Source organism: Myodes glareolus, chromosome 3 (assembly GCF_982192425.1).
Source record: "Myodes glareolus chromosome 3, mMyoGla1.1, whole genome shotgun sequence".
Lineage (NCBI taxonomy): Eukaryota > Metazoa > Chordata > Mammalia > Rodentia > Cricetidae > Myodes > Myodes glareolus.
The window spans coordinates 7,081,290-7,098,281 of NC_142028.1; the positions used below are offsets into that span (position 1 = coordinate 7,081,290).

Below are 16,992 nucleotides of genomic sequence, written 5' to 3' on the forward strand. Positions count from 1 at the left end.
TCCACAGTCTTAGACCTATCAGAATGGCTAAGATCAAAAACAAATAATAGTTATGCTGGAGAGGATGTGGAGCAAGAAGAATATTCTTCTAATGCTGGTGGGAATGCAAACTTATACAATCACTTTGGAAATCAATATGTTAGTTTCTCAGAAAATTGAGAATCATCTACTTCAAGACCCAGTAATACCACTCTTGGACATAGACCCAAATGATGCTCAATCATACCACAAGGATACTTGCTCAGCTATGTTCATAGAAGCTTTATTTATAGCAGCCAGAACCTGGAAACTGTTGGAGCCCGTGTGGCTCCAACACAATTATCTGTTTTCCCTAACTGGACTGTTACGGAGGCACAAGGAATGAACAGACACAGCTTACACCATTATTACGGAAAAGGGTATCTCAGGCGTCTTTCTCCTGAAGATCTCTCCTCTAGATCTCCTCTCTAGAATCTCTCCCAAAGATCCCTGCGTTTATTCTCCAAACATCTTTTATACCAATACATAAACTGGGCAGGAAAATACATCATCATACTGTCTCCTAGGTAACCAGGTGAATGGCCTTTTGTCACGTGTCTGCATCTACCTGTCTGCTGAGTATGCTAGCTGTCACAGAGGCCTGAATTAGCATCTCTATAAGGCATCCTCTAAATTACAAAGAAAGGGAGCAGCCAAGATCCTGACCTTTGGCTTGTCTGCAGGGCTAAGTGATCACTTCGGATGAGCCCAATGGCTTCAGAGCCTGGCTGCTATACCAATAAGAAATATGGGCCCACAGAAACAACCTAGATGCCCCACAACCAAAGAATGGATGAAGAAAATGTGGTACATTTATACAGTAGAGTATTGCTTAGCTGTTAAAAATAATGACATCAGAAAATTTTAAGGCAAATGGATGGAACCAGAAAATAATCACTGAGTGAGGGAACCAAGACCCAGAAAGACAAACATGGCATGTACTCACTTATAAGTGGATATTAGCTGTAAAGGATAACCAAGCTATAATCTACAAACCCAGAGAGACCAGGTAACAAGGAGGGCCCAAGGAAGCGGGGACACAAGGATCTCCTAGGGAAGGGGAAATAGAGAGATTTGCTGGATGGACTGGGGGCAGTTGGGCATGGGAACATAAGGGATTGGGTTGGGGTGGGTGGAGGGGGACAGTGCCGAGAGAGGTGAATGGAAAAGGGGGAGGGGCTTTACAAATCCGAGATGTAAGGGAAAATTCCACTAGTCTACAAGGATGGCTCCAGCTACGATTCCTGGCACCAGTGGGTGCATGGCCTGAATGGGCCATCCCCTGTGATCAGCTTGGTGACAACTCTGGTTGTCATCAGAGAGCCTTCATCCAGTGACTGATGGAGGCACATGCAGAGACCCATGGCTTAACATTGGGCGAGTTCTGTCAAGGAGAGTGAGGAGGGGTTTCAGGAGCCTGGGAGTCAAGGACATCAGAGGAAAACCCACAGAAATGGCTAGCCTGGCTCATGGGAACACACAGAATCTGAACCTACAACCAGGGAGTCTGCATGGGACCAATAGGCCCTCTGCATTTATGTGACAATTGTGTCAGGGTCCATTTGTGGGACTCCTGGCAATGGGAGCAGGGCTGTCCCTGGTTCTTTAGCTGGCTCTGGGGAACCTATTCCTCATGCTGGTTTGCCTTGTCCAGACTGAATACTAGAGGAGGTGCTTGCTATTATAGAAGCTTGATTTGCTGTACTTTGCTGATGCCCATGGGGAACCTGCCCCTTTCTGAGCAAATACTGAAGCAGGTGGGAGAAGGGCACTGGTGTGAGGTGGGGGAGGAAATGGCAGGAGAGGAGGGAGGGGGCTTCAGTAGGGATGTGAAATAATTTTTAGAAAAGTGATGGTTAGGATGCCCCCAGTAAGGGGCGCTGTATGAGGGGCTTTGAACTTTTGGGAGGTTGGTCTTCTCTGGAGGAACTGTAGGTGGCTTTTTCCTTTTGTGCCTTCTGCATCTTGGTCTTCCACAGTATAAGGGGTTCTGCCAAACCCTCCCATCACCATGGAGCCACTCCGACATTGCTCGCCCACTACAAGAGGCTGAAATCCCATGAGACCACGAGCCAGCATCAGTGATACTTACTAGTATTAATGCCCGTCATCTGACTGTCCCTTCAGAAGCCATCATGGTCCTCCAGAGAATCTCTTCCTCCCTTCAGTCATAGCATTATTTTATAGTTGTCCTGGTGGTTTATGTCAGCTTGACACAAGCTAGAGTCGGTCATCTCGAGAGAGGGGACTTCAGTAGAGAAGGAAGCTATCGATCAACCTATAGTGCAGGAGAGCCCAGCTCCCTGTGGGTGAGCTGACACCGGAGCAGGAGCCATGGGGAGCAAGCCAGTAAGCAGAGTTCCTCCACGGCCTCTGCTTCAGTTCCCCATCCGTGGGTTATATCCCATCAGAAAAAACCAGCTGTGGTAAAGCAATGGCATTGCTCATTTAGAAAATGCACCCTTAATGGGAAGGCGAGGAGATTCTATGTCCAAATGAGATCCTAATAAAACAAACAATTATAAAAAAATTAAAAAATGAAATTAAAAATTTAAAAAGGATCACCCCATTCTTACCTCAGTGAGACTCGTTCTCCCTCTGCAATCACAAGAAAGGTTTTCCTGGAAAATCTATTTCTGTCTACCTGCTGACTGAAGCAGACGGGCCTGAGGTTCCACCAGACACTGAGTGACGGCAGGCTGTGGCCATGAATCCTGTATGACTCCAACATGACCAATGGGCAGCGTCTTGCACTGTTTTGAAAATCCGTAGACTCATAGCACATTGCTGATGACAGTATATAATCTCATATTTGCAGGGATCAAACAGAATGATGCTGCCTACAAAACTGCAGGCTTTCTGCACTTTGGGTACTTCCCCAGGCCCTTGTTTTGCATTTAAGATCCAGATAGGGAACAGATCTCTTCTTCACAGTGGGAGCTCAGGGAAGGGCTCTTTAAAGAAACCACAGCAGGGTTTGCACTTGACCCAGAAGTGTCTCTGCTGGTGTGTACCCAAAGAACATGCAGAGCATAAATAGTCTGGAGAACTAATGTGTGGCACGTGGAATATAAGCACTAAAATGACATTGTATCTGGGAATTTCTAATTTTCCCTAGCTCTTAGCTCTTGTCACAGATATGATTGTGTGTATGTATGTATGATGTATGTGTGTATGTATTGTATAATTAATGTTGAAAACTTAAAAACACAATAAAATTTATTTTTAGAAATACATTCTAAGGTGTAAAGTTCACATCTTTAATCCCAGTACTCTAGAGGTTGAAGCAGGAGGATCACCATGACTTTTAGAATAGCCTGGACAACTCAACAAGTGCCAGATCAACCCAGACAGCAGAGCGAGAGCCTACCTCAGACAGAAACGTGAACCCAAAACTGACTAACAAGGCAATAGGCCTCTGACAGCAAATACATACAACTCCAGTAATATTTCATACTGAGAGCCCTCTTCGTTTCTATTAGGCAATCGCCTGGTACACTCCGATCCACTGGAAACAAGCATGGGAGAAGCTAGAGACTGATATTGAATTTGAGAGATGCTCCGTAGTGATTCCATCACTGAAGAGCCATCTGTTTGGGTGGACAACGACATCTGCATCCTCCATAAGTAAGGAAAAACAAGAGTCGGCAAAGAAAGAGTCCTCCCAGTGTCTGATGGAGCAGACCTGCCCTGCTCTTAGGAGGTAAAGGATACTTCATTTCCTATTTATTGAGCCCTTCCCCGTCAGTACCCGAGCCTGTGGCATGCACTAGGAGCCCATGTACGTTCATCAGTCAATGGGCCATGGCTCCAGTACAGTGTAGGCACCGTGAAGAGAGCAGATACCTGTGTCGAGGCTCTGAAGGGTTAATCGTGAGATCCCTGAGCCCCTTAAGAAGTTGTTCTTGGCACTGCTTGCTATTCGAGGCAAGGTAACTATAGAGAGGTGGGAAGGTGACAGCATCTCCATGTGCTTAGCAGGCTCAAGTGGCAGCAGAAGCATGCAATGAGTTTTACCCTCAAGCTGGCTGAGGACAGAGTTGCAGAATTCCATTCCTCTTTAACCAAATGCTGTGACGCAATAAATACCCTGCCTGCGAGATCCAGGAAAGACATACTCTTTCTAAAAGTTATTATGGTTCATTTCTATCTTATGTGTATGGGGGTTTTGCCTGCACATATGTATGTATAGCCTGTAGCCACAGAGACTAGCAGAGGCCTTCCGGGAGTTACAGGTCGTTAAAAGCCACCATGTGGGTGCTGGAAACTGAAGCAGGTTCTCTGGAAGAGTGGCCCATGCTGGTAGCTGATGAGCCAGCTCTACAGCCCCCTCTGGGTTCTTTAAATAGGCTTTCTCTCTCATTGCACCTCCAATACTAATAGTACTACATAAAATGCCTTTGGATTTCAAGTTGGTCTTTCTCTTGTCGCAGAGAAAAGAAAATCTCGCCGACCGTTTTACCCAACCGGAGTCCTTGGTGCCGCAGTCCCTATGCCCCTCCACATCCCTACTGTTCACTCATTGAATCACACGACTCAGACATTTCCAAGAGCAGGTTGAGTGCACAACTGAAGCCACAGCCAGCCAAGCCTGAATCAGACCCAGGTAAGCCAAAAGCATACATATTCCAGGAAAGAGGAAGAGATGAAGATGCGGGGGAGAAGAGAGAGCAAGGAGACAGAATGTGTGCATGTGAGAAGTATTAAAAAATACTTAGCCCCACATGCCAGACTGTTTTAGCCTTTTGTGTCAACAGTTACCTAAGAGAAATAGTTCAAAGAAGATATTCATTTTGGCTCATGCAGAGGTAGGTAGAGGCCTGTGTGATTTGCCTGCTTTTCACTATGACAGAAGGGGTGGGGTAGGGGGAACTGTTCACCTCATGGCAACCACAAACCAAAAGGAGCTGTGTCTGGAAGATACATAAGCATAAGATACAGCCACAGGGGAGCTCCGTCCTCCATCCAGCCCCCACCTGCCACAGTTCTATCTTTCGAGTCTGTTCAGATTTTGAATCCTGCACCCCCCCCCCCCCCCGAAATCATCTCCCTCTGATTCTCACCTCTAAACACGGTTTATGTTGGGAACTAAGCCATAAAAAGAAGTCTTTGGGGGAACCCTTCGTCAAAACTCTAACAAAGGCTCTTAGAGCAAGTATATAGGTTGTTCATTTGCAGCGGGTGTAGTGGAGTAGCTAACTTCCTGTTATGGAACCCATCAGTCATAAGAACCACGTGGCCAGCATGTGACCAGCATGTGTCTGGTCTGTTTAGGGGGTGTATTTATTTTGAGAAACGATCTCTGTAAACTTCGGGCAGTTCTCTGGCCTCAGCTCCTGTTGTAATTCTTGAAGGCTGATGAAAAGCAGCCCTACGTGTTATGCTGTGACAAAAAAAAAGCCACTGCTTCCAAACAGAGCCCAACAGGGACCCCAAGTTATTGTTCTCATTCTACAGGGGCTCCGTCCTGAACAGGATCTTAGACTGGGTGGTTGTTATTGTTTTACTTTTTGGAATTTTGAGATAGGGCCTCCTAGATGTCCCAGAATGGCCTTGAACTCTTGAGCCTCCTGCCTCAGCCTCCCAAGGGCTGGGATTACTGCCAGGCATGGCTGTGCCTGGCTGAGTTGACATTTTTAACCCAGACTCTGTGATTAGATTTTCATAAGTCCCAAAGCCTTCTATATTTGTTGCAGAATTGTGTTTGTGTGACTTCTTCTGGTTGAGAGTATTTGAGGCTCCCCACATGCCCCTAAACTCTTAAGAAGAACTGAATTTGAAGAACCCTGTACCAAGACGGAACCAGATCCCAGTATTTAAATACAGTTTCACACAGTGGCTGTAATCTGGAGATGCCATAGCTTATAGCCTTGCTTGGCAGACATGCAAAGTATCTGGCAGACTTTTCTAGGAAACAGGAAATTTCAAAGACAGTTCTGCCTATATTGGCAGTTTGTCAGTCACTTTCTTCTGTATCCTGCAGAATGTCTAGCAGATTCTTTCATGAAACAGGAACCCCAAAGTATTATCTCATCTTTAGGACAGTTTAGCATTCATTTCTCTGCAGATCCTGCATCTCCAGTTCACACAGCATAATATCAAGCAGTACAGGCAAGAGCAGTTCCTTGCCCAAATGACTAGCAAACTACATATGGAGCCCCTTCGGTGCCCATCTTTCTCTTGAAGTTATTGGTACTGCCAGGAGCAGATGTGTCTCACTGTCATGAAAAGCCCTAACTTCTTAAAACATTTAAATGCCATATTCTGAAGGCCTCTGAAAGATTTGAAGAATACCTAAGTGAAATATGCCTCTATATATCTAGAAAACCTAAATAACATGACTACAGGCTTTACTATTATAGATTATTATCTATTAATCTATATTTATTAATTATACATTGCATTTTAAATGAGTTACACAAACACACAATACCTTAATCAAGAGCAGAAATATACACATAACAGAATTGACATTAAATTTACATCAATAAACCAAGATCCATACCAATGAAAAGTATTGCTCATATCATATTCATATGATATGATATTGATATATCATATCCCCCTTTAAATATAAAGAAACTTCTATAAACACTCAGTTATGGAATTTAGACATAGTTCTCTCCAAACTACTTCCTGCTTTTTGTTGGATGAAGTATTTTGGGGGTTGTTCACAGTGACATTTCAGGGTGTCTTGGTCCATCAAACCACATTAGTCTGGTAGGATTCCACAGGTTCTCATTTTCTGTGGAAGCAAAAGTAGAACTTTTTTTCCAAAGCAACATATTCTTAGGCCCAAATTCTGAAGTCAAGATACCCTCATGCTGGTTTAGATTAACAATCTATACAATGAAACTCTCTGTACTTAGCTCCTTCACAGTCAAACAATTCAAAGAAAACACAATAATATACATAATCCAGACTCTCTGTGCATATTCCATCTTTACACGGCTTATTTTTCTTAATCTATTACTTTTTCTACAAGCTTAATATTTTATTAGCTTTACTCCTTTAATCTATGACTGTCTGTATTCTTTTATATTACATTTACTGTCTCTTTATTCTTTTTCTTCTCTCTCCCAAGCCTACATACATTTTTTTCAACACACTGTGACTCATTTAGAGGTCTTTTATGTCTGAATCTATCCTATTATGTATCTGTAATTCTTTTCTGTCCAGGAGCGCTTTTTAAAATGCTAAGCACTTCTGAGGCTGCTTTGCCTTTTGGCTCTGCCCAGTCCAACATGGTAGGGTGGAGGTCTGTTTAGCACAAGCCATATTCGCAGCCCAATTTTCAGGCACGCAGCAGGTCTATGTTGCCATTAAGCAAGTTGTAACACTCTTCTTTCAAATCCCATTTAAAAGTTTGATCTCTTAAAAGAGTCAGGGTTTGTGCTGGCAGCATGGCTCAGGAAGCTGTTGTTTCAAAACGATGCAGTTTTTTTTTCTGCTACTGTTGAATCAGGAAAACCTCTCTTAAAGGAGCTGCAGTGTGCTGCCAACAAGCAGAGCCCATTTAGAAATAATGTGACTAAACTTTGTTTTTTAGTATCTAGAATTCCTTTCCAAGCCCTCTCAAGTTGTATGTGGATTTAGCTAGCACACGTTGGAGCGCCAATTTGTAGTAGGAGACCATTCATTCATTCCCGGCTACCCAGCCCCGGAATAACCATACAAAAACCATATTATTTGCAATACTGTTTGGCCAATAACTTAAGCATATTTCTAGCTAACTCATATCTTAAATTAACTCATCTCCATTAATCTGTGCATCCTGGGGCCAATTTGTTGTATGAAGGCCACTTGTTTGTTCCCGGCTGCTCAGCCCCAAAATAACCACACAGAAACCATATTATTTGCAATACTATTTGGCCAATAGCTTAAGCATATTTCTGGCTACCTCATATCTTAAACTATCCCATCTCTATTAATCAGAGTTCATGATTTTTACCTGAGAGTTTCAAGAAATACGTCTAATATAGCTTTTTCCAATGAATTTCCCTCAATAACTTGCTTTTCAAATAAATTTAGTTTCAACTTTTCCTGAAGCAGCTTTCTGTTGTGATTCAGAAACTTTTTCTCTGTCTGTGAATATGCACAGAAAACTATGCATCAGAATTACCAGGACATTCTTTTGGTTTCTACTGCAAAATCAGTCACCAGCAGACATGTTCTAAATGATTGGTGAATAGCTGAGGATAGGAATTCCTGAGTCACAGCCTCATGTCCTTGAAAAAGAAATGTATAACAAAGCTCAGTGGTGGTGGTGCACGCCTTTAATCCCAGCACTTGGGAGGCAGAGGCAGGCAGATCCCTGTAAATTTGAGGCCAGCCTGGACTACAAGAGCTAGTTCCAGGGCAGCTCTGAAGCTACAGAGAAACCCTGTCTGGAAAAACCAAAAAAAAAAAAAGAAGAAGAGGAGGAGGAGGAGAAGTAGGTGGAGCAGGAAAAAGAGAAAGAGAAGAAGGAGAAGAAGAAATAATGTGTAATGAATTCTTCAAGGGGAAGTTACCTCGTAGTTCCTCCATAGCTCCATAATTCTTTTCTTAGTGACTCTATATGCTTGCACGCATGTTTGTTATGACACATACCATAATGGCAGCTGGGTCTTGATTGATAGTTCCCTGACACTGGAGGCATCCAGTTCATCATCCACCAAATAGAGGAGTCCATTTTGGCGTCAGTAATAGCGTAGAATGAACCACTGCAGTGGCTTCGGTGTGCACTGTCAGCATCCTTCTGAGCCAAAGGTCTCAGAGAAAGAAGTCTGCTGGCTGAGACCGTGCAACAAAAACTCAAAACCTTAACCATGGTCTCAACAACTGGGAGAGTCACATGTGACTAAAAGAAGAAGTGTGGGGACCTTCCCAGAAACTACTTGTGGAACGAGGAGAGGTCCCGTTTCTTGTCCTGCATAGTGTTTATACAGTCATGGTCTGCAGACTTTCTGTCCTTTGCGATGTGATGACAAGGACTGGGCGGGTAGCCCAGTCAATCAAGTGCTTTTCTTGCAGGCACAAGGACCCGAGTTCCATACCCCATAACCCACTTCCTAAGGCCTAGCACAGAGTGACGGTGTTTAGACTTCCAGCTCTGGAGAAGTGGAGACAGGAGGACCCGTGGAGCTCATGGTGCAGCTGCCCAATAAACCTGGCAAGCTCCAGGGCTATGAGAGAGCTGGCTTCCAGAAAATAAACAGTGTCTGAAGGATGACACCCACGGCTGGCCTGTGGCCTATGTGTGCACCATGTGAGTGTGTGTGCTCACACACACACGCATACACAGATACACTCACTTGTAATTTTATGCTGCAGAAGGATAAGAAGGAAGTATGAGTGCAGTAAGGTGAGGTAATAACTGTGCTCTGCCAAGGATGGAGAAAGAATCCTGAGGTGCTCATCGGTGACCTCAGTGAATAATAATGATGAATATTAATGATGTGAAACTTATTTAACAGGGGGAAGTGGCCTCCCAAGTAAGTCAGAGTAGCCACCCACTAGGATGTGCTGGGCACTAATATTAACAGAGTTTGTAGCTCAGTGGTTTCCTGGCACAGATGGCTAAATGGTAAAATGTTGTTCCTGTAAGGTGCGAGACCCAGAGGTCCAGACACAAGGCTTCCAAGAGTAAAACTAACTTCCACCCCTGCTACCACCAGCAGAACCATGCTCCAGCCCACATTCCAAACAGCGGACTATAAAGAAATTCTGGACACAGCATCTCCTTGAGATCTTTGGGTTATTTTGCCTGCATCTCCTCTGTGGCACGATAGAGCAGGCAAAGCTGCCCTAGATGCAGCCGTGTGCTAGGTCAAGGAGCCTGCTTTTATCAGCCTGTTTTCAGGGCTGTTAACTGAGATACTGATGATCTTGTTCATGCCATCCTTAGGTTGGATTGTTGCTTCTGAGACAGATGACCTCCACAGAACTGTGGCCACTCTAGATTTAACTTCAGATAGTGGGATCCTGGTAAAAAAGGAAAAGGGGCTCATAGCTAACAGATGTTTTAAGGACAGTTGAATACAGAACAGAGAGACAGTTCGATTCCCAGCACCTGTATGGAAAGACCACAACTGTCTGTAATGCTAGTTCCAGGAGACCCAACACCCTCTGTTGACCTCAGTGGGCAATAGAAGATACAAGCACACACACTCACATACACACACATATGCTTACAAACATACACACAAGCATGCGTGCACACACATATCCATTCACATGCATGCAGGCACCGACATGCACAAGCATGCACACACACACGCACACATACATGAATGAAATCTTTTAAGAGGGAGATAGATTTGAATTAGGACATGAATTTTGGGTGTTGAGTATTGTTCTGTTCCTGTGTGTTGGTTGCCTGTACTTAGCTGGTCTGTTCTTGGGAAAACCATACTGGAATCTTACGTGCTAACGAGTTGTTCAGTGATGGAGCCACAGAAATCATACAAAGGTGGGAAAAGGTGGACTCTGGGAGGTGAGCGATGGCTGTGAATGGCGTGTGCATGACTTTCCTCATTGGCGTGACCAAAAGTGACTTCCGGGAGGGTTTCTCTGGCAGTGACTGTGGGGGCAGGAGCAGCTTGGCAGGAGTGGCAGGGGCTGTCTCCTCACATGTGGGAGTCAGAGCAGACAGAGAACAGTGCTGGTGCCCACCTGGTTCCCTCTCTTTCTCTTACCTTTCATTTGCTTTCTTTTCCTCTGTCTGGGACCCCACTAGTAGGATGGTGATGCCCACGTGTAGGATAAGTCTTGTTCCCCAACTAGTCCTCTCAGGAATTGCCCACATAGACAGCCAAAGAATATGACTCACTAATGGCTGGGCTTTTACAAATTCCCTCAATTTGGTCATAAAGATTTTCATCACAGGTAGAATATTTACTGATATTTTCTTGTTGCCCAAGGTTTCTGTCCTGCCCATTCCTGTAGTTGCCAGGTCCCAAAGAAAATCACACAGAGGTCTACATTAGTTATAAACTGATTGGCCCATTAGCTCAGGCTTCCCATAAACTCCCACCATTTTCTATGTGCTTGGATATTTTTAAGAATTTTTAATTCTTTTATTTGTGTGTATGTGTGTGTGTAAGTGTAGCAGCTATTTTTTATTTGTGTGTATTTGTGTGTCTGCCATGTATATGCATGTGTGTAGTACCTATGGAGGTCGGGAGAGGGTGACTGATCCCCTGGAACTGGAGTCACGGGCATTTGTGAGCCTCCAGATAGGATTGCTAAGAAACAAATTCAGGCCCTCTGCAAAAGCAGCAAATGCACTTAGCACTGAACCCCCTCTCCTATAACGAGTTTGCAATGAAAGAAGGAAGCAGCTGAGGCATTCTTGGCTGAACCCCTGAAGTTTCCTGAGCACAGAATCGCTGAATGAAGGCAGAGGCCACTCCCAAGCAGATGTGTCTGCAGCGTCCCATCCATGGTCCTCTACCATAGCATAGCATACCGTAGCACAGCACAGCACAGCACAGCACAGCACAGCAGAGCACAGCAGTTCTCAGCCTGTAGGTCACAACCTTTGGGGCCCGTATAGATCTCCTGCATAGCAGATATTTACATTGCAATGCATAACGGTAGCAAAATTGCAGTTACGAAGTAGCAACGAAATAATTTTATGGTTGGGGTCTCCACAGCATGAGGAACTGTATAAAGGGCTGCATTATTAGGAAAGTGGAGAATACGACCGGAAGTCCTGTCTTCTTGCAGGGTTGCCATAAGTCCTTGTGTGGTGATATTTTGTTCATGATCTAACAAGTAAAGCTTGCCTGAAGATCAGAGTGTGTAGCTAGCCACTAGTTAGCCATAGCAGCCAGGCAGTGGTGGCACACACCTTTAATTTGAGCACTCGGGAGACAGGTAGACAGATCTCTGTGAGTTCAAGGCCACCCTGGGCTACACTAGATTGATCTAATCTCAAAGAGAAACAGAGCCAGGAGGTGATGGCTCACACCTTTAATTGGGAGTCACAGGCTAATCCCAGTACTAGGGAGGTGGAGACAGAAAGACATATGACTGGGAGGAGAGAGGAATATAAAGTGGGGAGAAACAGGGGCTCAAGGCCTGAGGATTCGTAGAGACAGGATACCCCATTCAGTCTGAGGATTTCGAAGAGGTAAGAATGAGTGGCTGGCTGCTCTGCTTCTCTGATCTTTCAGCTTTTGCCCCCTAACATCTGACTTCAAGATTTTATTATTAAGACCAATCAGAAATCGCGGTACATCTGTGGGCAGTTTTCTCAGTGTCCTCATGCAGCTAGGCTTAACAGTGAGAACCAGCCCTGAGGATGGTGACAGAGCAGATGTGGTTGAACTGAACCGAACCCCTATAGACTCCTGTATGTGAACACCTGGGTCCCAACTGGGGACTGTTTTTGGAAGCTTAGGTAGCTGGAGCCTCCCTGGAGGAAGTGGGATCCTTTTGGTGTACCAAGACAGCCTCTCTTCCTGTCTGTTCCCTGCTCCCTGCCTGCTGACGAATGTGACCACGACCACCTCATGCTGTTGCCACAGCTAGCCCTTCTTCCCTCAAGTTGCTTCTTGTCAGGTATTGGGTGCATTAGGAAGACAGTAACTTTCACAGTTTGTTATTGACTGAGGTTTCTTTCCCACTCGGTCCTGTAGCCGTTCAGTTCCAAAGAAATACACCAAGGTCTACATTAATTATAAACTGATTGGCCTAGTAGCTCAGGCTTCTTATTTTAATTAATTCTTACATCTTACATTAACCCATTATTCTTGTCTGTGTTAGTTGTGTGGCTTGGTACCTTTCTCAGCGAGGTAGTCACATCTTGCGTTTTCTGTGTCTGGGTGACAACTTCAGACTGAAACTTCGCTCTTCCCAGAATTCTCGTTGCCCCACCTCTACTTCCTGCCTGGTCACCCCACCTATACTTCCTGCCTGGCTACTGGCCAATCAGTGTTTATTTAAAATACAAGTGACAGGGTACAGACCATAGTCCCACCGCAGTTTGTTACTGAGCAGGCTTTAAGCTGCATACTGCTTAAGGCATCTGACCCATCAGCCATGATGCATGCTGCATTCTGCAGTGAGAATTCATTTTAATTGTGCACAGGACAGCTGCTGCCGTTGTCAGCATCAATGTTATTGTGGTAATAACAGTTCATCTTCCCTTCTGAAGGCCTCAGGGCCACACAGTGAAAGCCACAGCCTAAGGCAGCAGAAAGGTGTTTCAAGTCTCATCAGCATGAGGTCTGTATCCCGAGATCACGCCTAGGGGACTTTATGTCAGCTGAACTCTGGGCCATTACTCATTACAGGTCATTAGACCTGCCATCTGTCTTGGGACCAAGGTATTTTCCACAAGGAACTGCAGGTTTGATATGAATTTCCCTTATGTGTTCAGGCTAACATCTGTTCATTGTTACTTGCTTGTTTTATGTGGTCTAAATTTATTGTATTAAGAATTTGGAATGTCTGGATTCACATTTCTATGAATGTATCAGGCAGCGTATCAGGCGTGTGTTTCTGGGGAGATAGCTTAATTACTGCCGTGCCTGCCGTGTAAACACGAGGACCTGGATTCAGGTCCTTAGCACCCGTGTGAAGCCAAGCATGGTGCCACACAACTATAACCCTAATTCTCAGGTTGGTGGAAATGGACACAATTTGACAAAAATGAATGAATCTTTTATATAGGAAGTTTTAAACAACAGAGAAGCCAGCATTTCCTGCAGAGCGGAAAGGCTGGTTCCTGTTAGAGGGAGTAGGGAATGACTTGAGAGAACACTGCAGGGTGTCCAGGTATCTGTTCATGTACCCTTATCAAACTAAGAACACTTAAACAAAGAAGAGCATGTTGCTCCTGTGTCTGAGGATAATAACATTTCTACTGATTTCCAGAATGTGGACTGTGATTATAACTCTTAAAAAATGAAGGCAGAGGTGTGAGGGCAGCATGGTGCGCCTCTCCTTACGCGTTTCTTTTATAGTCAAATAGGCATTCTGCTGTCATAATCCTGTTAAAATAACCAGGCCCATCATGACTGAATCTTTTACCTCAAAACATCTCACCCTAGCACACATGCTATAGACTGCTCTTTAGTGAGGAGCAGATGTAACCCCACTTACGGAGAATTATGTCATCAATGATCCATTTCCTTACACAATTCAGAGCATTCCAGTTAAATTAAGAAGAGGTTAAACATCTCAGCTTCAATTACCCAAAATTTGCCGTCACCCTCTAAGACTGAAATGGAATAATGGAACCTCCTCTAAGTGTCTGTGGAGCTGCATCCCTTTATTTCTTGAGATATGAACTTCTTGTGTTCAAAGCCCTTGTCCTGAGGCTAGACAGACTGCAAGGACATACAAGAAATCCATACAAGGTCTATTTTATGCCCACAGAGTGTTCTGGAAAACGGGCAGTGATGTCTTCCTTCCTTCTAGATCTATGCTACTGCCTGTGGCAAGTCCCTTAGGACCCTGGTTATAACCCAACCCTGGGAATGTTCAGGAAGGTTACACCAGCCCGTGCCAAATAGAATCCTGATTCACTGGGTGCAGGAAACTGTCCATGGCTGAGAAAGTCACTGCTGGTGATGCATCTGCACTATGGTGGACTTCCCTGCCACCTGTCACCCTCACAGCCAAGACCTGAGGGTGTTCTTATGATCAAACACTGGTAAAACCTAGTAATTCTGGATTGTTGGGTATGCCCGGGGAGCGTTTCCTGTTGTCCTAGGATGTTCGTCTATCTGGTTGATGTAACCCAAGCAGACCTGGAATTACTGTATAACCAGTATGACCTGAAACTCTGGTCTCTGGGGGTCTCGTCTCTGAGAGATGCTGAGATTAAAGCATGCATCACCACAGCAGCCTACACCTGGGACATTTGTTTTCTTATTTGTTACTTTTCTGGTATAAATGTGATCTCATCTCTGACATGAAAGTAATCTGTACTTGGGTGTTATTCAGTTCACCACTCTTTGGTTTGATACACCGGTTCATAAGTAACCATTGTGTTTGTACAATATGAATTTCAGTTTGATACACTGGTTCATATTTAAACATTGTATTTATACAATATGACCTTCAGTTCCATCAAGTACAATCATCTCTCCTAGGCCCATGGTCTCTCCACAGACTTAACCAACTTCAAATTTGATAACCACAGAATAAAATATTCAGAAATAAAATACTGACCATATACATGATAGTTGGCGGAGGTTTCTGTTCCACCTGGTTCTGCAATAAGCACACAGAAACTATATTATTTGCAATTCTGTTTGGCCAATTGCTTACACTTACTAGTTATCTCTTATTTCCTAAACTAACCCACCACTATTAATCTGTGCATCACCACAAGGTTGTGACCTACTGGCAAAGATTCAGCAGGCTCCAGCAGAGGTGTCTGTCCCCAGTATCGGCTACATGGCTTCTCCTTGACTTTGCCTACTCTCTGTATATCTCTTCCAGCGTGACTATATTGTGTTAAGCCATTGGCTAAAAGCAGCTTCTTTTATAACCAGTAAATGCAACATGTATACAGAAAAACTTCCCATGCCATTTCCCCTTTTCTGTTTAAAAAAAGAAGGTTTTAATTAGAACATAGTAAAATTAATATAACAAAAAAAACAGGTACCAAACAAGAATTACAGTTACAATATTTATTTTGACTTAATCTTTTATCATAACTAAGGTAAACTATAACTATTCTTCAACTCCACTAAAGACTCCAGAAAGATATAATATTATCTAAGTAAACAGGAAGTGCATTGTAAGCAGCTTCCAAAACTCTAGAATTGACAGAGACATCTTGTTGTCTGGACAGTCAGCCAAAGTTCTTCTGTAACATTGTGGTCACCCATCTTCAGCCTACTGGCCCATAATATCCAGCAGTGATGTGGGAGTCTCCTCTGTGTGCTGCAATTACCATTAATGAATAAAGAAACTGCCTTGGCCTACTGATAGGGCAGAACTTGGATAGGCGTGGAAGACAGAACTGAATTCTGGGCAGAAGAAGGAAGAGTCAGAGAGACGCCATGGAGCTGTCAGAGTTAGATATGCCAAAGCATTACTGGTAAGCCACTGCCTTGTGGTGATATACAGATTAATAGAAATGGGTAAAGTTAATATAAGACTTAGCCAATAAGAAGCTAGAGCTAATGGGCCAACCATTGTTTTAATTAATGTGGTTTCAGTGTGGTGATTTTGGTTCAGGGTGGCTGGGCCAAACAAGTGACCTCCTTCCTTGTAACAGAATGGCACACATGTGGACAACTGCATCCACATAAAGTCTGAGAGAACTTGGGGATAATTCTAGACAGAAAAGAATAGAGTTAAGCACGGCTTATTGATAACAGCATTTTCTCAGGTGGGCTCTGTTTGCTAGAAGCAAATGCATCTCATTTAAGAGAGGCTTCCTGACTAAGCTTTAGCTGTAATAACCTTGCAGCCCTTTTAAGAGGCTCTGCCACAAAACACTTAAATGGTGTTTATGAATAGCCCACGGTATGCTTCTTGGTGGTGGTACAGACCTTGAGATGACATAGAGTTGTGGCAATAAACATGGCTTCGGCCATTACGTCTGCCATGAGGCTGGAGTTTCAGAAAGCTAAGGAATAGGATGCATTCAGCCATCAAAGCCACAACTTTAATACATATTGCTTAGCAAATTAAAGACTCATGTGCTCAGAAAAAGAGAGACATACAGTAAAGACAGATTCAAGTGAAGGAAACCTCTAAATGTGTTTAAAAATATATGTAGGCTTGGGAAGAGGCAGACATATCTCTGTGGGTTCAATGTATGGTGGCACACACCTTTAATCCCAGCATTTGGGGGGGGGAATAAAGCCAGACAGATCTCTTTGAGTTCAAGGACATCCTGATCTACAGAAGGAGTTCCATGACAAAGATACACAAAAAAAGCCTAAAAATAAAAATAAAAGAAATAGAGGTTAAAATAAAGCCACTTAAAGATGAAAAATACACAGAGAGTCTAGATACTAT

The 16,992-nt window shown here is 43.9% G+C and overlaps 1 protein-coding gene across 3 annotated transcripts in view; it reads left to right on the forward strand.

The window, feature by feature from the left end:
- Lmntd1 (lamin tail domain containing 1) overlaps positions 1–16,992 on the forward strand; it is a 245,802-nt gene that overhangs the window by 213,011 nt on the left and 15,799 nt on the right. For 2 of the 3 annotated variants that reach the window (XM_087903962.1, XM_087903963.1), the window contains exons 7-8: positions 3,501–3,721; positions 4,452–4,743. In XM_087903962.1, coding sequence (XP_087760088.1) covers positions 3,501–3,721; positions 4,452–4,725 — 495 coding nt within the window. In that variant the 3' untranslated portion in view covers positions 4,726–4,743. Of the gene's footprint in view, positions 1–3,500; positions 3,722–4,451; positions 4,744–16,992 lie in introns of those variants that run through there. The other variant, XM_048432652.3, reaches the window with a different exon arrangement.